This window comes from Camelina sativa, chromosome 11 (assembly GCF_000633955.1).
Source record: "Camelina sativa cultivar DH55 chromosome 11, Cs, whole genome shotgun sequence".
Classification (NCBI taxonomy): domain Eukaryota; kingdom Viridiplantae; phylum Streptophyta; class Magnoliopsida; order Brassicales; family Brassicaceae; genus Camelina; species Camelina sativa.
The window spans coordinates 12,553,741-12,575,537 of NC_025695.1; the positions used below are offsets into that span (position 1 = coordinate 12,553,741).

Here is a 21,797-nt window from a genome sequence, read left to right on the forward strand (position 1 = left end):
AAAAAAAACTAGTCTGTCTGCTTGTATCTTGGTTTCTATAATTAAAAATAAAAAATGCTTGCTTTTTATATAATCACTGTAAACCCAAATTAAAATTAAAATAAATGGTTTGATTTCTAAGTTAAAAAAATGGCTTACTTCATATCATTCATGTACGTTTCCATATGATATCCATCTATAACGAAATAAACGAAAAGACAATATATATGCATGTTTCAAAATTTGTATAATAACTCGAAAATGCATGCATGTTTCCAATTTGTATTATAAAGAATTTCATAATGGATGAACAAAACTTGTTAGTGTAAAATATCCCACATCGGAAAGATATGAAATAAACTAAATAATATATAAAGGGTCAGGGTCTTTCCACTTATTTGCAATTGGTTTTGAGTTGTAAGCCAACAGTAAAGCCTAAAATTAATATGGTATTAGAGCAGGTTAATTGTTGGGCCACCCTATGTATGTTGTTCCCACATATGCCCACGATTCAGATGGTCATCTCTACGCGTGATTTAAATAATATATAAAGGGTTAGCGTCTCTCCATTCATTGTTAATTGATTTTGAGTTGGAAGTCCACAGTAAAGCCCAAATTTAATAATATTCATGGCAATTAATTATATGAAAATAGGGTCACAAGCAAAAGCACAATAAAGTGATTAATTAACCATTATTTAATCCAACATAAGCCAATTAATAAATCATCATCCAACGATGTCATGAAGCATTAAACCAGCATCCTAACACCATTCTAATGATCCGACTCTAGCAACCTAACAGAAGTCAGACATCAATCAAATGAGCCACTAGAACATCCTGCTCTTCATTGAATATTAAAATAAATAGACGCAACTGTAAATTCTATATTAAATTTTATTAAATTTCTATATTTCTATAATCATTTCTAAAATTTTAGCTAGATTATAGAATAACGTTGAATATTAGATATTAATGAAACAATCCGGTCCGTTTTTTTTTATAACATAATTAAGAATCCCATAATACTTAATTAAACCATCAAACCATAAACCATCAATAAACCAGTAATAACCATTATGCACAGCGAAAACATACCAATAATACAAAACCAAAAAATCATCAATACAATATGTAACGCCCGCGAACCGTTTTGGGGGTGGGTGTCGATCGACACCCATGGTGGTGTCGGTCGACACCAAGATTTTCTGGTTCGACCAGAATGTTGTAATCGTCGATTTGGTTTGGTTAGGTTTTGGGAAACCATTGAACCGGGTTACTTAAGTGTTTGTCGACGAAAGGAAGGGTTTTTTTTTGTTTGTCTTTGTTGCCGTTTAACGTTTTTGAGAGACAAAGGGAGAAAACTTTGTTCTTGAGCTTTTGAGAGATATTTGTGAGATTCCTTGCTGTTTCTTGAGAGATCCAAGGCTAGGAAGGAGTTAGAGGCTTGCTAGGAGGATGGGATTCGTTGCTGTGGTTCAGAAACTTCCTACAAAGAGGTGAGTGCATGACCATGGCTAATCTAAGCCTTTGATTTCCTTGTTCTTGCTTGTGTGTTGTTGTTTTGTGTGTTTTCTTGCTGGGGATTGGTTGCTACAGGTTTCTAAGGATGTTTCCGGCTTGGGTTTTGAGTATTGGACGAGTTGGTGGAGTTTGGGAGCGAGATTCGACTCTCAACTTCACAGCGGATCGTAGTTGCAGGTGGAGCGTCGATCGACACCAGCAAAATTGCATCGATCGATACTGTGGGGTAGGGTCGGTTGACACCAATGCCAGCGTCGGTCGACACTTGGTTGGTGTCGGTCGACATCTCCCTTCCAGCGAGACGATGTTTGTTTTCCTGGTTTGTATGTTTTGGTTGCTGTTTGTTTAGAGCATTGGAATCACTGTTGCTTGTGTGTAGTAGATGGGAGGATTGCCTCACTGACTGTTTATCAAATACTCATGCATCTCAATATGTGTTTGTGGTGCAGGTAAAGGCAAAGTGTGATCGTGGAATCAAGGCGATGAAGAGGAGGATGTTCTAGGGACTCAATTGGATGTTGTCTGGCATTGCTAGGTTGCTAGAGTTGGGTCATTATAAACATTGCTAGCTTGCTGGTTCCATGTTTTCTGATGATTTGGATATTGGTTTATGGTTATATTTGATTATTGGACATTTTATTATTGGAATATTATTGGTTATTGATATTGGTTATTTTCGCTGTTTGATTGTGGTTGTGGTTAGGTGGCTAGTGGATATGAGACCACTAGTTGTAGTATATTATTATTATTATTATTATTATTTATTTATTAAAAAAAAACGGGTCGAGTCGTTTCAGTTTGGTATCAGAGCCATTATGGTTCTAGGTTTGAGTTCACTAGGTTTCTGTTGTGAAGTTTAGGCTTGCATGTCTTTGATTATGTGAGTTAGTCAATTGTGTGTGGCAAGGAGTCCTAGAACATCTTCATCGAGCCTTCAATGAGATTCCACGGTGAGTAATTATTATGTTTCTTTGTGTGGTTTTGTTTTGTACTATGCTTGTTAGCCTCTGTTCTTGGAAGATCAGTGGTTAATGGTGGTTAAGTTTCTGGTCGTGGACGTGGGCGTTGTCGTGGTCATGGTCGGGCGAGTTCTTGAGTCCAGCGAGTCGTAGTCCTGAGTTCCACGAAGAGGTACGTCAGAGGGTCACAAGCGTATTAGGAGGGACCAAATGGGGTTAGCCGAAGAGGTACTGTCGGAGCAGTTACCGAGAGGGGTATCAGTGCAGGCTCCAGTTGTGCTGCATGTGGCGGGGTGCAGCCGAGGGCTGCGGATATTGAGGACTTTCCATCTTATGTTAGGAGGATGGAGCAGTGGAAGATGACCGGTGTGAGATTTTTCGTGAGAGGTATCGAGCCTAGAGAGGCGGATAGATGGACATAATCTAGTTGGATATTAGAAGTGGTGTGGGAAGGTGTAACATTGTAATGTTATACTCGTACCACGGGAAGTACCTTTTGTCGAAAGATGTTTATAGTCTTCAAGGATTGTTGCTTCTGAAGGGATGGTGGTTTTCCCAGAATACCGATAGCTCGAGGGGTTGTGGGCTCCGAGAGTGGCAGAGGGGATGATGTTCTCCTGAAGAGATGATTAGTTCCTCTGATAACGAGATCTTGAGGATTATGGTCCAAGAGTGAGACGGTATAACTCGAAGACGGTGGTCTGAGAGTGAGATCGGTATGGCTCGAAGGTTGCGACCTAAGAGTGGGAAGTTGGGAGCAAGCAATGCCTAGGACGTGAGTATAAACATAAAGATTGAATGTAGACCTCCAGAGATTGACGGTGGTTTAATCTTATCCAATGGGTCAGGGTTTTATGACCAGAGCGGTTATGAATGTGTGGCTGTTGCGCCAGGATTGTGCGGCCGGTATGAGCCAGGAAAGGCATGTTTGCCATATACATAAGTTCACGAGAAGCCTTCATGGCAGGATAAACTAATCGTTGCGAAGATGTTGGATGAAGTTCATTGGAGGTGGACAAGGTTTCTAGATTCAATTTTTTGGTAAGCTTTATTGGAGGGAATAAGTCAAGTGGTTTGAGTTAGCGACCTGCAAAGCATTCGATGCGGTGAATCAGAATATGCGAACGTATGGTACTTGTTTGTTTTATTACGCTCGTATTGATGATTTGCTGTGGAGAATTGCTAAGCGGGAAGCTAATTTTGTAATAAGCTATCTTGTGGAAGTTTCCTTAAGACACAAGTTACTAGAGGTTCTTGGATGGACAAGAGGTGTTGATATCCGGGTGGTGGTGAGTTGATGTCAGCATACTTAATTATTAGTCTAGTATAACTGAGGAAGTAAATAGAGGATTCTTTCATCTTATCACTTCGCCCTGGGGGGCGTCGGTGGTGTTCGTCAAGTAGAAGGACGAGGTATGGGTTTATGAGTTTGTGGTGTTGCCGTTTGGGTTGACTAACGCACCAGTAGCGTTTATGAGATGGATGAACAGCGTGTTTCAGGAGTTTCTGGACGTGTCTGTCGTCATTTTCATCGACGTCATCCTGGTTTATTCTAAGAGTCCCGAAGAGCATGCAATGCATTTGAGGGCAGTTCTGGAGAAGCTGTGGGAGCAGAAGTTATTTGGTAAGTTGAGCAAGTGCAGTTTTTGGCAGCGTGAGATGGGTTTTCTAGGTCATATTGTGTTGCAGATGGGGTTTCTGTAGATCCGAAGAAGATTCAGGCTATCAGGGATTGGCCTAGACCGCAGAGTGCCACAATGATCAGGAGTTTCCTTGGTCTGGCAGGTTACTACAGGAGGTTTGTGCAGGGGTTTGCGAGCAGAGCACGTCCGTTGACTAAGTTGACAGGGAAGGATATTCCTTTTGTTTGGTCACATGAGTGTGAGGAAGGCTTTGCAAGCCTCAAGGAGATGTTGACTACTACGCCAGTGTTGGCTTTGCCTGAGCAGGGAGAACCCTATGTTGTTTATACAGATGCATCTAGAGTTGGTATGGGGTGTGTGTTGATGGAGCATGGGAAGGTGATTGCCTATGGTTCGCGACAGTTGCAGAAGCATGAGGACAACTATCCTACTCATGACTTGGAGATGGGTGTTGTAGTTTTTGCCCTGAAGTTTTGGATATCTTATATTTTATGATGCGAAGGTACAGGTGTATACAGATCATAAGAGCCTGAAGTATATATTCACTCAGCCTGAGCTGAATTTGAGGCAAAGGCAGTGGATGGAGCTAGTGGCGGATTATGATTTGGAGATAGCCTATCATCCTGGGAAGGCTAACTTGGTTGCGGATGCTCTGAGTCGGAAGAGGCTAGCTTCGGCTCAGGAGCAGAAGATGGAGTCTCTGGTAGGAGAGATCAGTACTTTGAGTTTGTGCACTATTTCTCAGGAGCCATTGGGTTTGGAGGCGGTTGATAGAGCAGATCTTCTGAGTAGGGTGCGGATGGCACAAGAGAAGGATTTGGGGCTGGTGAATGCCTCAAAGGAGGTTGGTTCTGAGTATCATGTTTCGGCTAATAGTACTATTTTGGTGCATGGGCGGGTTTGCGTGCCCTAGGATGAGGAGTTGAGACAGGAGATTCTGAGAGAGGCTCATGAGCGAATAAGATGTACCGTGACCTCAAGAGGTACTATCACTGGGTCGGGATGAAGAAGGATGTGGCTAGTTGAGTCGCGAGGTGCGATGTGTGTCAGCTAGTGAAGGCTGAGCATCAGGTTCCTGGTGGATTGCTGAAGAGTTTTCCCATTCTAGAGTGGAAGTGGGATATGATTACTATGGACTTCGTGGTTGGTTTGCCAGTGTCTAGGACGTTTGATGCTATTTGGGTCATTGTGGACCGGTTGACTAATTCGGCACATTTTCTGGCCATTAAGAAGACTGATGGAGCAGCGATCTTGGCTAAGAAGTATGTGAAGGAGATAGTCAGGTTGCATGGGGTGCCAGCGAGCATTGTGTCTAATAGGGATTCTAAGTTCACCTCGGTGTTCTGGAGAGTGTTTCAGGCAGAGATGGTCACTAAGGTGCATATGAGTACATCTTATCATCCCCAGACAGATGAACAGTCAGAGAGGACGATCCAGACGCTGGAGGATTTGCTGAGGATGTGTGTGTTGGATTGGGGAGGCCATTGGGCAGATCAGTTGAGCTTGGTAGAGTTTGCTTACAACAACAGTTATCAGGCGAGTATTAAGATGGCTCCTTATTAGGCTTTGTATGGGAGGTCGTATCGTACACCGATATGCTGGACTCAGGTGGGGGAGAGGAGCATTTACGGGACAGATTTTGTTCAGGAGACCTTAAAGAAGATTCGGGTGCTCAAGCTGAACATGCAGGAAGCCCCGGATCGGCAGAGGAGTTATGCCGCTCAGAGGAGGAGAGATCTTGAGTTTCAGGTAGGAGACAGAGTGTACCTCAAGATGGCCATGTTGCAGGGTCCGAACAGGTCATTGACTGAGACTAAGTTGAGTCTGAGGTATATGATTGAGCTGGTGGGACCGGCAGCATATAGGCTGGAGTTATCTAAGGTTATGCGTGCGTTCCGTAAAGTCTTCCATGTTGTGAAATTGTCTCCGTGAGGATGATCAGTTGTTGGCTTAGATTCCTGAAGATCTTCAGCCTAACATGACTTTGGAGGCGAGACCAATGAGGGTTCTCGGGAGGAGGATCAAGGAACTTTGGAAGAAAAATATTCCTTTGATAAGAGTCATTTGGGATTGTGATGGTGTTGAGGGAAAAGTTTCCTGAAATAGAAGTTTCTAAAAGAGGAAAGATTCCAAAAGTGGAAAGTTCTAAATATGGAAAGTTATATGGGAGTTAGAATTGTCCATTTGTAGTGGTTGTGAGCCTTGAAGGGGATAGTGTGGCCTTCGTGGCGGACTTTTGAGTCATTATGCCCGTGTGTGGCGGTCTTTTGAGACATTATGTGGCCTTTTTGGCGGGCTCTTTAGCCGTGTGTGACCTTTGTGGCGGGCTGTTTAGCCAATTGTGTGGTCTTTGTAACGTTCCTTCGGGCCAGATGGTATTTGTGACGGTCCTTCGGGACAGATGGTCTTTGTGACGTTCCTTTGGGACAGATGGTCTTTGTGACAGTCCTGTTTAGGATATTTGTTTGGCCTTGGTGGCGGTCCTGTTTAGGACATTTGTTTGGCCTTGGTGGAGGTCCTGTTTTGGACATTTGTTTGGCCTTTGTGGCGGCCCTTGCAGCATGTATATGATCCTTGTGTGGTCATGAGGTATCCCAGTGAGGGTATATGTGGTTGGTAGGACATTGAGATGTCTTACGCGAGCCACGGGAAGGAACCTGAGATAGGGATAGGACTCAGACGTGTTCAGAATTGTTTGCTCGCGACTCTTGGGGGACTTTGGTTCTCCTAGTACCGCCATAATTCCAAGAATTTGTGGCTTGGGAGTGTGGTTGGTATATCGACTTCGGATGACAATCCGGGGGCGCGCTATAGGGTGGCAACTCGAGAGATGAGTATTGGACTTCCTTATATATATTATTGCATGCTGGCTTAGGCCAGATGAGGAGCCAATATTATGGCATGCAGGCTTCGTCAAAAACTCAAGGTTTAGGCCTGTGAGTAAAGGAAAGTCCAAAAGTCGAGAGCAAATAACGCCTGGAACGTGAGTCTATCGCCTAGAGGTGACCTTTCATAGATCGGTCGGAGGAGTGCGGACCGTGGAGACGGTAGCACGGGAGTCCTTGGCTGAGTGTTGTTCGAGATTCGAGGATGAATCTATGTTGGTAGGGGAGAATTGTAACGCCCGCGAACTAAAACTCTGCGTCTGGGGGGTGGGTGTCGATCGACACACATGGTGGTTTGTATGTTTGTTTTCCTGGTTTGTATGTTTTGGTTGCTGTTTGTTTAGAACATTGGAATCACTGTTGTTTGTGTGTATAGCCCAGTAGATGGGAAGATTGCCTCACTGAGTGTTTATCAAATACTCATGCATCTCAATATGTGTTTGTGGTGCAGGTAAAGGCAAAGTGTGATCATGGAATCAAGGCGATGAAGAGAAGGACGTTCTAGGGACTCAATTGGATGTTGTTTGGTATTGCTAGGTTGCTAGAGTTGGGTCATTAGAAACATTGCTAAGTTTCTGGTTCCATGTTTTCTGATGATTTGGATATTGGTTTATGGTTATATTTGATTATTGGATATTTTATTATTGGAATATTATTAGTTATTGATATTGGTAATTTCCGCTGTTTGATTGTGGTTGTGGTTAGGTGGCTAGTGGGTATGAGACCACTAGTTGTAGTATATTATTATTATTATTATTATTATTATTATTTATTATTAAAAAAACGGGTCGGGTCGTTTCACAATAACATTCCTAACCATTCTATCCAACAACCTAACATCACTCTAACCAAGGTTCCAACATAACAATATATCCAGCAACACACAAACGAGACCCTAGATCATCCTCCCCCTCATCGCCATGATTCCACGTCACATACCTGCACACCACAAACAACAATTGAGATGCGTAAGTATCATCACAAATACTTAGTGAGGCAATCCTCCCATCTTCTGGGCTATACACACAAGGAACTGAGATACCAATGTTTAACAAATAACAACCAAACACAAACAAACCAGGAAAAACAGACATCAGTTGCTGCTGACAGAAATGGGTGGCCACCGACACTACCACAATGTCGATCGACACTACCTCCATGGTGTCGACCGACACCGACTCTGCAACTCGTTTTGCACAAAGCCGAAAGTCGAAGATCCGCTTCCCAAATCCTCCAAATCGTCCAAAACTCATCCAAAACTCCTGTAAATTCATGAAAACCAACAACCAACTACAAGCACACAAGAAAACACCACTAAACACAACAAATCAAGCAAAACAAAGGATTCTCAGGCTTAGATCAGTCATGGTCATGCACTCACCTCTTTGCAGGAAGATTCTGACCAAAAGATGACGAATCCCACACCTTATGAAGCTTCTCCTTCGTCCTTACCTCTAGATTTCCACTCCACAGGAATAGACCTCTCAAAAACAGCCAAGAACAACCCAAAAATCCCCAAACTCTCTAGCGCTCCCTTTCTCCCGTGTTTCTCCTTCAAACGACGGATGTAAGTCTTATTTATAGAGTCTTTTTGGTACTTTTAGAGTCTTTTGAGTCTTTATTGGAATTAGCATGGATGAGAGCTTAATGGAGCTAAATAGGAAGATTTGGAGCTTAATCAAGCATTGAGGCTGAAGCTGCAAAGTTGGAAGACGAATTCAGAGAAGGCATCAATCGATGCAAGTGATGGTGTCGATTGATGCAGTATCCACAAGACAAATCTGAAGTTTTCCCACAAGTTTTAAAGATTTACAAATCTTGCCCCAAAGTTTCCGTACTTGCATCATTAGTCCACATTCGTGTTTTAGGAATATATATAGGATTTTTATGGTCATTGTCTAGACCTAAGCTTTATTTTTCCTGCCACTTTTTAAGAGAGATCCCTGAGAGATTTAGAGAGTTTTTGGAGAGAAGAATCAAGACTCCTTCTAGAGAAGATTCAAAACTCCTTTCTACTTCTTTTAATCTCTTAATGCTATCTATTTTATTCATGATTTGTGTTCTTGCAATTATGTCTGAGTAGATCTCTTGTTAGGTTCAGGGTTTTTCATAGGGTTTTTCATAGGGTTTTTATGATTTATTAGATCTGTTATTTTTAGGATTCTTTATCTTTCTAGATCATTATCTTAGGTTGTTTTTCATATTAATTCTTGATTGATCACGTAGAATTAATACCTAGGAAAATAAATTGATATGAGAATATAATTGATTTTCCTGATAAAACCCTTTGATGAGCAAAATTACTTTCTGCAAAGAGATTTGATTTAGTGATTTTGTGAACAATCTAAACTTGTTTTTAAAGCTGATTTATTACCTAGAATTTTGCAAAGAGATTTGGATTTTCTGGTTTTAAATTTAGATAATATTTGCAGTGAGAACTGATTTATTTTACAAAAGAGTTTAGAGTTCTAGATCTGATCTTAATTGCTTGAATCCTAATTTATTGATTGATTTAATATTTCATAAATTCCTGAGAAAATTCCTAGGCCTAGCGTATTTAATTTCTGAATTTACAACACTTTTGAATTCTATTTTTGCATTGCTTTTAAATTAATATTTTTGTTCAGCATAATTAAAAGATTATTAAATCTATTGTGTGATCTACAGTCCTAGTGGATATGATTCCTAAATACTACAATTGATCTCTTAATTTGAGAGAGTAGCTCTAGGGTAAATTTGAGCATATCACCTCCGTTTCATAATATAGGATGTTTTAGAGAAGATTTTTTGTTTCATAATATAAGATGTTTTCTAAGTTTTTATGCAACTTTTAGATTAATTTAATATTTTCTATTATGCAGTCTTGTTTGTTATTGGTTAAACTTTATTTAAGTGGTCTTTTCTTAATATGTGTGCTTTCACCCAAAACATCTTATATTTTGAAACGGAAGAAGTATTATTTTGTGTCATGACAAAAAAATGAAAACAGTTCAAACAGAAAAATATATATAGATTTCAAAAGATACGAATACTCGAATAAACACAACTCTACGATGAACAGTTGTAACTTTACAAAACAAACTGTTACAATGAACAAATAAATAAAATATAGTGAAAAGACACAACTTTACAATGAAAAATACAACCGTTTGAATTTTAAAAAATAAATAAATAAAAACAAAAATTTTACGAAAATACACTACAAAAAATCGTAATTGTTGTGTCTGCACTTGGTTATACCTAATAACTCATATAAACTACTTAAATAGAAGACATCTTTATTACCGTATTGAAAAGTCAAATCCAAAAACTCGCTATATATTCCATGTAACTCCTGCAAAAAAACCTTTAGGTATTTTTACTAATTTTTTATATTTTTTAAAATTAACTAAAAGTTGTAAATTAGATTCATCATTCTAGAAATCTTTTGTTAAATCAAGAATTGGAAACATTTCTTTACTTTTAAAAGAATGAATGATAGAGAATAATTTAGAAAGCTGTAAAAACCAGTGAGATTGAAATTGTATATTATTTTGTGTCATGACAAAAAAATGAAAACAGTTCAAACAGACAAATATATATAGATTTCAAAAGATAAGAATATTCGAATAAACACAACTCTACGATGAACAGTTGCAACTTTACAAAAAAAACTGTTACAATGAACAAATAAATAAAATATAGTGAAAAGACACAACATAGTAATGTCAAATCTTAAGAAATCAAACTTAAATGATATTTTCTATTCTTTTATGTTTTATTTGGAGAAACAATAAGTGAATAAGTCATCTAAACGTTTCTGAACCTTATTACCGCCGTCCCCAAAACTGCCACTGTCCTCGCCCTATTAGAAACGTCTCGGAGACTTTTTTCTTGTCGTATCCATGTCGTCCCCATACCCGGGACGTTTCCAATACGGGAGACGTCATCAAACTGTCGTCCCTCTGCATCATAGCTTGCACTACAAACACAATGAGATGCGTTAATATTACTAGAAATACCCCGTGAGGCGATCTTCCCATCTACGAGCTATACACACAAGTAAATCAAGAGTACAACCACAAATAAAACATAACAAACCAGTCATTAAACATAACACCTAATAACACATTCACCACACCTACACATCATCACACAAAACAAGTCATACAACTCAATTGCTTAGATAAGCTCATGGTCACGCCATCAGCTTAACAAGCTGATTCTAACAACAAATATAACCAGGAGAGACTCTCCTCGCATCTGAAACAGTCCAGAAATGTTCTACAACAAGTCACACAACAAAAAGCAACCATGAATGAAAATGGACAGAAACATCAGATAAGAACAGTGTCAAAGACGAAACCTAAAACAAAAACCAACCGTTAACTATCAAATCCCTCTAGTGAAAAAGCTATCATGAGACGTCACGAAGCTTTCCACCAAATCTCATTTCGATCAAAAACCAGACGAGACCACGATCTCAGTTACAATACCCGATAGTCCCAACTCGCGTCTGAGAAAACGTGTCTCACGAAACTGCCAATAACTCATCGAGTTTAAATCCAAATCCACTTATGTAAAAAGGAGAATGACGATGAAAGACTTCATAATAACTCCCAAATTTTGTTACCTTTGACAACAATTTGATATGTCGAAACAGTTTCCTCCCAAACCCTAACGATTCTGCTCTTTCTTCTTCTCTCTAAGATAAAGCTTTGTTGATCTCTTTCTCTTTCTCCTTCATACCAAATCGACCAAGGCTCTCTCTGTCTCTGAGACTCCAGTGTCGACAATCCACAAAAAGGAGAAGCAAGCGTCACTTTTAGAAAGAATACTAAGGCTTTTGGTTTAATTAGATTAAATCAGAATTTTATTAAACTAAAATTAATTAAAATCCACTACTTTGATTTAAACACAACCCAAAATATAATCATATAATAAAGATGTTACACATATAAAAATTTATATCACTATAAAAGTATTTAGTATGTATCACAATTTTAATGAATATCGTAAGTATATGGATTTTATATTATGTAATATTTTACATCTAAGAAATTGTAAAAATTTAGGGACAATTATTAAGATGGAGTTGGTTTATGCATTCGAATTATGTATTATTGTAGTTTGCTTTTATATATTACTCTAATCATTCTAATTAAGTGATAACATAATTAATACCTACCCAGGCCAACGTTGACTAACTAAAGTCTTTTTTTTTTTGTTAGAGCAAAACAACTTTCTTGTGTGGGATAATATTTTTTTTACTATTTCCTAAAAATATAACTCCGGAACCAAAATCTAATATATGATAAAATAAAATAAAATACTCAAAGTGGAAAAAAGTAATGTATTCATATTCTTGCCAACGTTGATTAAAATCACGATGAGAGTATAACTATATTAAAATCCAACCAAAATTTGTATAACTATATTATACGTTAAATCAATCACCTGACTACCATCCCCTATATATAATAAGGAAATTACAAATAAACTATATAATTTTAATAAGTTGGTTACAAATATGTTGTAGATTATTTTATACTATTTGTATAATCTGGATTTATTGTTTTAAAAAATCTTAAAGAGAATATTCTAAAGAATCATTTGATATCATCTAACTTACCATATTAATTTTCTTTATTAAATTCTTTATCACATAAAATCCTTTGATATCTAACTTAACATATTAATTTGTTAATTATTATTAGACTTCACCTCTTATTTTTTATATATGAGTCTATTTTGTGAAACAAATAAATTTTCATATTATTTATTATAATTAAAAATAGTTTTATTTCCAGATATACCATAAGTTGAATTTTTAAAAACAAATATAAATGATTCAGTCTATAAAATATTCAATTTTTATTAATATTATTCTTTAAAAATAATATCTATTGAATTAAAAAATTTACTGAGTAACGGATCAAAATTTGAATATTTAAATTCAATTTCATACTTTTTTGTTGAATTTTATAATTTTATATAATATAATAAACTTTAAATAATTTATTTCGAAATATTTTTCAAATATTAAAACTTGATTTTAAAGTTAGAAAACTATAAACACTCTAAATTGGTATGTTATAGCAATGTCAATAATATGTAAGAATTTAAAAAAACCAAGTATATTAAAACAAAAATTATAACAATATATTAAATTACTCATAATATAATAACTCGCTTTTTAAAAACTAAATTCACAAAATTATGTCTGACATTCAAGTCATGAGGTAGAATATACATTGTTGAAATAACTTCACGTACATAAACTAATATAACATATTAAAATTTTATTTTAAAATAGAAAATATACAAAATTTTGTATAAAATAAAATTTAACTATTGTTATAGCACGAATATTTATCTAGAATCATTAACAATATAAAAAACTCTCTTCACTCACCTTTTTTCAAGTCATCATTTTTAGCATATGATTTTATTACATAATATTTTATCCAAAAAACTTTTAAACATAATCATATAAATTATATTTTATAAAAAAATTACAATTAAATAAAATGAATTTCAGCTCGTGCTCTAGCACGAGTCTTAATCTAGTATGTATTAATTTTCAAACTCATAGGAGACTTTTGAAATTAAATTAAAATACATTAACTATGATATGAATGAGCTTCCTAATGGTGTGGTGTCACAGTCATAACATTTAACAGACTTTGGCGAAGAAAATCAACAAACGTCCACTGACCAATTAATCCACCCAAATTCAAAGTTGAATATGTCTTTTCTTTTAATATTTAAATTATCTTCCCAAATTCCCTATAGATAGAGAATGAAAGCACCCTCTTAGCTTGTATCACTGCAAAACACAACAAACAAAGTAACATTTTCAGAAGAAACAGAAAAATGTTTACGGAAATAGTTAAAGCATCGTACTGGTTCCCAGATGGTGAATCCCCATCCACTGGCAGGGTAGTTCCACGATCCTCAGCCGAACTAATTGATTCAACTCTCTTCACTCACCTCTTCTGCGTCTTTGCTGATCTTGAGTCTCAGACCAACAGCGTCATTGTCTCCGACGTGCACGAACACGAATTCTCCAACTTCACTAAGATCGTCAAGCAGAAAAACCCTCACGTGCAGACCCTCTTGTCGATCGGCGGAAGAAACGCAGACAGATACGCGTTTGCGTCAATGGCAAGTAATCCCACCTCTCGTAAAGCATTCATTTGGTCTTCGATCTCCATCGCTAGATATTACAGATTTCACGGTCTTGATCTGGTCTGGGAGTTCCCAAACAATGAGGTGGAGATGAGCAACTTTGGTAAACTACTTGAAGAATGGCGAGAAGCGGTTGAAGACGATGCTGAACGCACAGAAAATATGCCTTTGCTGTTGACAGCTGCGGTTTATTACTCCCCCAGTCACAACTCAGTTTCCTACCCGATCAAAGAGATTGACGAAAACTTGGACTGGGTCAATCTTATTGCTTATGATTTCTACGGTTCAACCACTATTATCAGTCCACCGGCCGCTCTGTTTGATCCTTCAAACCCACCAAAAGGTACGTATTATAAACATAAGTGACCCCAAAAATAAAATAAAATAAGAGAATAGTAGTCTTTGGTTCGGCAAAGGTTTAACTGGAATAGAACTTGGTTAATATATAGGTCCATGCGGCGATTCCGGTTTGAAAGACTGGATTAAGGCTGGACTTCCAGAGAAGAAAGCAGTATTGGGTTTTCCATACGTTGGATGGGCATGGAGTCTCGAAGGTGGTCATGATGAGGCCACCACCCAAGTAGCGACATCAGCTGATGGTACTATAAACTATGATCAAATAAGTAAGTTTATAGTGGATAACGAAGCAACACGGTGGTGGGAGATTATTGTTCCGCTGGAACTACTTGTATTGGTTACGACGATTATCAGAGTATTGTGACAAAAGTTAGATACGCTAAGCAGAGAGGATTGCTTGGTTACTTCTCATGGCATGTTGGAGCTGACGATAACTTTGGTCTATCTCGTGCAGGTTCGTCTCTTTTGCTTTTTCCTTTTTCTTTTCTTAGTTTGCATTCTCACAACGCAGAATCGCTGTAGATGCTATCTTATGCACTGCAGCAACATTTATACTTAGTGACTTATCGGATAAACAGTACTAAGTCTTTAGTCTTATATATGAATATTTGGAAATTTGCAGCATCGAAAGCATGGGATCGATGCTAAAGCCTAAATAGACAGCCATGGGAGAATAATAATGCAAGAGGACTTCCGACAACGACAAAGGAAAAAGTAATAAATAACGACTAGTAAAGAATAGACCATATATGTTTGGCTTATGTTATTGTAAGAAAAAACTCAAACACGTGCGTGTGTATCTTGTATTTCACGCTTGCTTATATCACTGTAAACAAAAAAATTTAAATAAGTATTTACTTTTATAAAATATGAATTCGAAAATAAAACAAGTTAAACAACATGCTTTACAAGTTAAACAACATGCTAACAATACTAAAAATGAAAGACAGATTGAACCGTATTCCTAAATTTTGTTTAAAGCTAAACATGATTCTAAATTTCTAAAGTGATTTTTGTAGAATAAAACTATTAGTATATTTTGTTTAGAAAGTAAAAATAATCATATTGTTTGCTTTCTTATTTGATTGGTAGATAAAAAGATTTAAACAGTCAACAATTCTTGTCTAAAACTTAAGTATTTAAATATATTTGTATTTAAGCTTTTCAATTAAATCTAATGCAACACTCAAATTTTCTTTTACCAAGAAGATTTACGTGTAACTTCGTTAACTCATGAAAGATATTTTAGATTTCTCTTACGATGTTTTTGATTTTAATTTATTTAGACAGATGACTCTCTCTACTGCTGACATGTTATTTATATGGAAAGATTTTGATCTTTCGTAGAATAGATTATAATCCAGAAAAGTATATTATAAATTATAACGTGCAAATTGATGCACACACGCATATTGGTTCTTATGCTTCAATTGCGCAAGCTGTTTATGACCATCAGTTGGTTGGAGATTTCTCGAAACTCGTCTTCAAGCTTGAATCCTTCAAAACATCAAAAGATCATCTCGCCATTGCAAAACGACCAGTATAGTATTTTTTATTATTATTATTATTGAATTGACAAGATTCCATGAATCAATTTCTGTTATGCGCGGTGACACGGAGTAATGATCAGTATAGTCATCGTTGAACAATGCTTCATACAATATCTAATATCGAGAGTCGATATTATTGTAATGCATGTCAACTAGTACATAGTCGAGAAATATACTCGTCAGAATAATAGAGTATAACTAAGTCTTTTTATTATATTTTCTTGAGTAATAACCCATTCAATTATTTTAAACTAATAATAATAACACTTATTTAATGTTGGGGATGAGTATACACCATAATCAAGTCTTTATTTTTGTTGCTTTTATTTACAAGATATATGTCATGCCGCCACCCACATATATTAGAACATGTTATAAACCTAATTCAGAGTAAGCATAATGACACACGTTTTATTGTATTTGACTCATTCAACGATAAATACTACTAGTATAATTTCTTTTAAAGTACAATGCAATCATATATATTAACAAGAAAAATAAAATGAATCATTCAATTTTCAATTTACACACTTAAGATTATACAAAGACTATGATACAGTCTTTAACTTCTTTTCTTTTTAGCGAAATTACCCGTAGTACCTAATTAGCGCACATTTGTATAAATCAGAGTAACTCTTCGTAAGTTAATACAAGGTTTGAATAAATCAATATAATTTAAAATCAGATTCGTACAATATGATAAACATAGGGGTAAGAAAACTGACCATATGTCACACATCTCTTGTCGGATTATGTTTAATTTTAGCTGAGAAAAATGAACAATTAGATTTTGTCTTCGTCAAAAGAAGACTTAACCTTTCAAAAACCTTGTAAAAAGTTTAAAAGATTTTTATAAAGTTTTTTAAAGGTTTTTAAAAGCGTTTACAAGGTTTTTATAAGGTTTTTTAAAGTATAAATTTTAAAAAATTTGGCAGGAAAATCCAATTTTATGATATTAGCGGGAATTTTTTCATTTTTTAGCGGACTAATTTTTTAATTTTGGCGGAAAAAAAATAATTTTTGGCGGAATTTTTTTTTCCGATTTTGGTAACTGTACATTTTTGTTGTCACTCAAAAAAGATAATTTGGTCATTTTGTACATAAAGAGATGTAGTTTTGAAATAATCAACATAAAATAATATTTTTAAAAAAAGACATGCAAAAAAATGTATATTTTAGAATGTTCCTACTTTCAATAATTTCATAATATAATTTAAAATTTAAAATTTAATTTAGTTTTTGTAAAATAGTTCTGCCGTGATATTTTCTAGTTAAATAAATAGACTTGTTAGACTTTTTTTATTTATTTATTAACGGGAGACTTTTGTTTGTGAGCTATCATTTTTGTATGTTTAATTATGCTGGAGAGCTATACATATCCTATATCAATAACTAGATATATAAATCTCAAATATATATATATATATCTAATTAAGTAACAAAGCATAAGATGATAAAAGAATGATCTTTGGAATATATTTGAAAATGTAAAGGTTTAGAAATTTGGTAGTTAAGTGATTTTTTCCATCCACAAAAGTAAGATCTGTAGGTAATTTCCAGATATAGAATTTTTATGTAGAATTCAAAACTATACTGTCGAAATCGGTGATAAAAAAAGTTGACACAATGAAAATTATACTTGAAAATATAAAAGTTTGTTCAATATTTACTGAAATAAAAAAGATAATATATATATATATATATATATATAAAAGTTTGTTCAATATTTACTGATATTTTAAATTAATAAATTTGTGCACCAATACATATATTGTGAGATAAATAGAGAAATCCTAAGCTGAAAGCCTAATACCGGATTAGTGATCGGGTATGTATAAAGCATTTACGACATTCATGAATAATTAAAATCACCGTGGAAATAAATAGTCGGACTAGTATAAGATAAACTCTTGACCCACCATAAATTAGGTTTTAGACTTTACAAGAAATGTTAGTTAAATAAGAATACCGCACGTATGATGATAGGGATGAATTTCCTTCTTAATTGGTGTCAGAGTCACATCATTTAGCAAAGAGTTTTGGTTTTCGAAATCAATTAACTTCAAGACTTGAATTTGTCTTAAGTCTTTTGAATATTTCAAAATAAGTCTTCCCAAAATCAATATAAATAGAGAAGGAAGCTCTTAGTTTGTATCACCACCACTTAGCTACAAAGCACAACAAACAAAGAAACACATCTAGAGAAAGCATTTTGTTAAACGTTAAAAGACTTCGAGACCAAAAAATGTCTGCTCAGTATACGGGAGCCCCCACCTCCGAGGTAAAAGCTTCGTACTGGTTCCCAGATGGAGAGAACCCGGAACAGGATCCCAAAACCTCGGCCGAAAAAATTGACTCATCTTTCTTCACTCACCTTTTCTGCGCCTTCGCTGATCTCGACGCTGCCACCAACGCAGTTGTTATCTCCCAAGCGCACCAACTCATATTTTCAACCTTTACTGAAATCGTCAAGATTAGAAACGGACAGGTGAAGACCCTCTTGTCGGTCGGCGGAAGAAGTGCAGACAATACTGCGTTTGCGTCCATGGCAAGTAAACAAGAGTCTCGGAAATTGTTCATTGATTCTTGGATTTTGATCGCTATATCAAACGGATTCCATGGTATCGATTTAGCCTGGGAGTACCCTAACAGTGATGCTGAGATGAAAGACTTTGGGGCCCTAGTTGGAGAATTGCGAGCAGCGGTTGACGCGGAGCACATACGCACCACCAAACCAACTTTGCTGTTGACAGCTGCGGTTTACTACTCCCCGGTTTACAAGACGTTTACCTACCCGGTTGAAGTGATGAATAAAAGCTTGGATTGGGTTAATGTTATTGCCTTTGATTTTTTCGGTTCGTCCACTACCATTGGTCCACCCGCCGGTCTGTATAATTTTTCAAACCCAAAAGGTACAAAGTTTACTATACCATAAACATAACTGGATTTATTTCCCTACATCCCAAATATGAGTATTTTTTTTGTTTAATTTGAATAAAATTCTGTTGACAGGTCCATGCGGCGACTCCGGTTTGAAGCAGTGGACGACTAAGGCCGGACTTCTACAGAACAAAGTAGTATTTGGATTCCCATATGTTGGCTGGACCTGGACTCTTAAAGACGACAAGCATCAAGGTGATGATATTGCAACCACCACCCTAGACGCTGTGTCAGCTGACGGTTCCATCAACTATAATCAGATAAGTAATTTCATAAAGCATAAGGGTGAGCAAACTAAAATGTTTTACGACTCGGAAGTCGTTAGTGATAACTGTATCTCCCGGACGGCTTTCATTGGCTTCGACGACATTCAGAGCATCGTGACGAAAGTGAGATACACTAAGACTAACGGTCTGCTTGGTTACTTTGCTTGGAACGTTGGAGCTGACGATGATTCTTATCTATCTCGTACAGGTTCGTCTTTGTACTTTTACATTTTATTTTATTTTCTTAATAAGAATTAAGATACTTAGCGTCCTTTCGGATAAACACCAGTACTATCAAGTCTCTTATATCTGGATTTTGGAAATATACAGCATCGGTAACATGGGATGTTTAATAGACAGCCGTGGGAGGAGTTCCCACAGTGAAAACGAAGAAATAAATAAATAATGACGCGTGAAGAATAAAACATGTTTGCTTATCTTATTGTAAGAATGAAAATAAAACACGTATGTTTGCTTATATTATTTTCTGTAATAAAAATGAAAACGTTTGCTTATATTATGGTGAACAAGAATTCCCTAAATAAATTTTGATTTCTGTGAAAAATATGCATCGGAGAAAAACAAAAACATACGTACTTACTGTATTTTTTGGTCAGAATGTAAAGTTCATCAAGAATGAGAGGGTTTTTTAATTGATTACAAAAAAAGAATAGCTAAAGCAGCACGGAGGCCTTACCTAGCCGGAAATTAAGATGAGAAAGCTTAGGATCTAGCTAGCCAAATTTGCATAATGCCACTAAGAGCTCTTCGTTACGTCGTCTATGAATTATGATGCGTTTAAAAGTACTAATATATTGTTACAATGTGCAAATGGATGCATGCATCATGCAGATTACCTTCTTTTTTTTTTGTTATCGGCATAGCTTGTGGGGTTTTGACTAAATTTTTTTGAAACGCACAAATATAGTGCTTCCACTCACTAGTAAAATTTTCGAAAAAAACTAAAATCATATACACATATATATAACTTGTACATGTACATACAGTACATGTATGTGATGATAAAGAATCTACGATACAATCATACAAAAGTAACATGTTGCTTTCCATTGTTTGTTATACTTCAAAATTCCATAGATTGTCTCACATGTATTTTTATTTATTTATGAATAATACGTTAAACCTCATGATATACCTAAATTATATGAAAGTGTTCACTATTTGCTACTACAACAACATTCCAGACAAATATATAAGGCACACTCATGTATTTTGTACCTCTCACGTAAAAAATAAACCTATATATCAAAATATAATTAAGAAATTATACTTAATTTCTTTAACTTCGACTTACTTATGACTTATGACTTATGAAATATATGTATTACAAAAGTGACCAGTATGGTATTTTATATTTTTGAATCATAAAATATATAATGTCAAATCACAAAATTATTGTAATGCATGTGAACTAATAATTGTTCGACAAATAGACTTGTTAGAAATATTATTTATAACTGAGTCTTTTTGATTTGTTTTCTTAATTAATGAAAGACTGAATTCTGTGAACCAAAAAAAAAAAGAAAATAACAGACTTAATTATTTTAAACTAATAATAACAATGTTAATAAAGTTATTTAATGTTGATGTTGAGAAAGTCATAATTAAGATATATAGACTATAATCAAGTCTTTATTATTTTTATTTTTATTTACAACAAGATGTGCCACGCACATGTGTTAGAGCACATTGTAAACCTAATTGACAATAAAAATAATAACACACCTTTTCCTGCATTTGACACATTTAACAATAAATGACACTCCCTCTATTTTAAAACAGTTGTCATTCTAGGTTTAATTTTTTCTTTCACCTTAGTTGTCGATTCCGTTTTCTAATATCATTTTAATAGAAAATGATAGAAAATTATCTCATTTGCCATTTATTAAGTAAAAAACAAATTCTTTAAAATTTGAATAGTTAAATAAATGTATAATAAAATATTTATCAATTCTTAATTTGTGTGAAAAACTCTAGAATGACAACTAATAAAAAATAGAGAAACTACTAGTATTTATAGTAATAAAATCATCTTATATTACCAAGAAAAAGAAAATGAAACACACAATTTTCAAGTTTCTTTTATTGTCTTTTTACTTCTTCTTCTTTTTTTTAGAAAACTCAGTCGTGCTTGCTACTACTACCTGATTAGCGCATTTATAAACATTCGCAATTAAAAAAAATCACACAAAATCTTAAAATTAATTTCACACATGTAAACATTGATACATTCATACAATTGTATACCATCTACTACAAATATATAAGAAGTTGCTGTACATATATATTTTCATTACATTATATAATTAGATAAGAATTTACTAATTTAATCAGATTAACTCTTAATAAGTTAATATAGGGTTTTGAATAGATCAATTTAAAATCAGATTTGTACAATATGATAGACATAGGGGTTAGAAAATTCACCATAGTTCACACATCTCTGAATTTTCAGTTTCATATCATCATACTCTATCCAATTTTTTTTTTTTTTTTTTTTTTTT

General features: G+C 35.3%; 1 protein-coding gene and 1 pseudogene across 1 annotated transcript; both read left to right on the forward strand.

Moving 5' to 3' along the window:
* Nucleotides 13,818–15,290, forward strand: LOC104723061 (annotated as a pseudogene).
* On the forward strand, nucleotides 18,240–19,723 carry LOC104723063 (chitinase-3-like protein 2). Its single transcript, XM_010441355.1, has 3 exons — nucleotides 18,240–18,978; nucleotides 19,079–19,480; nucleotides 19,603–19,723. The coding sequence occupies exons 1-3, from the start codon at nucleotides 18,312–18,314 to the stop codon at nucleotides 19,623–19,625; spliced, it is 1,092 nt and encodes a 363-aa protein (XP_010439657.1). The 5' UTR covers nucleotides 18,240–18,311; the 3' UTR covers nucleotides 19,626–19,723.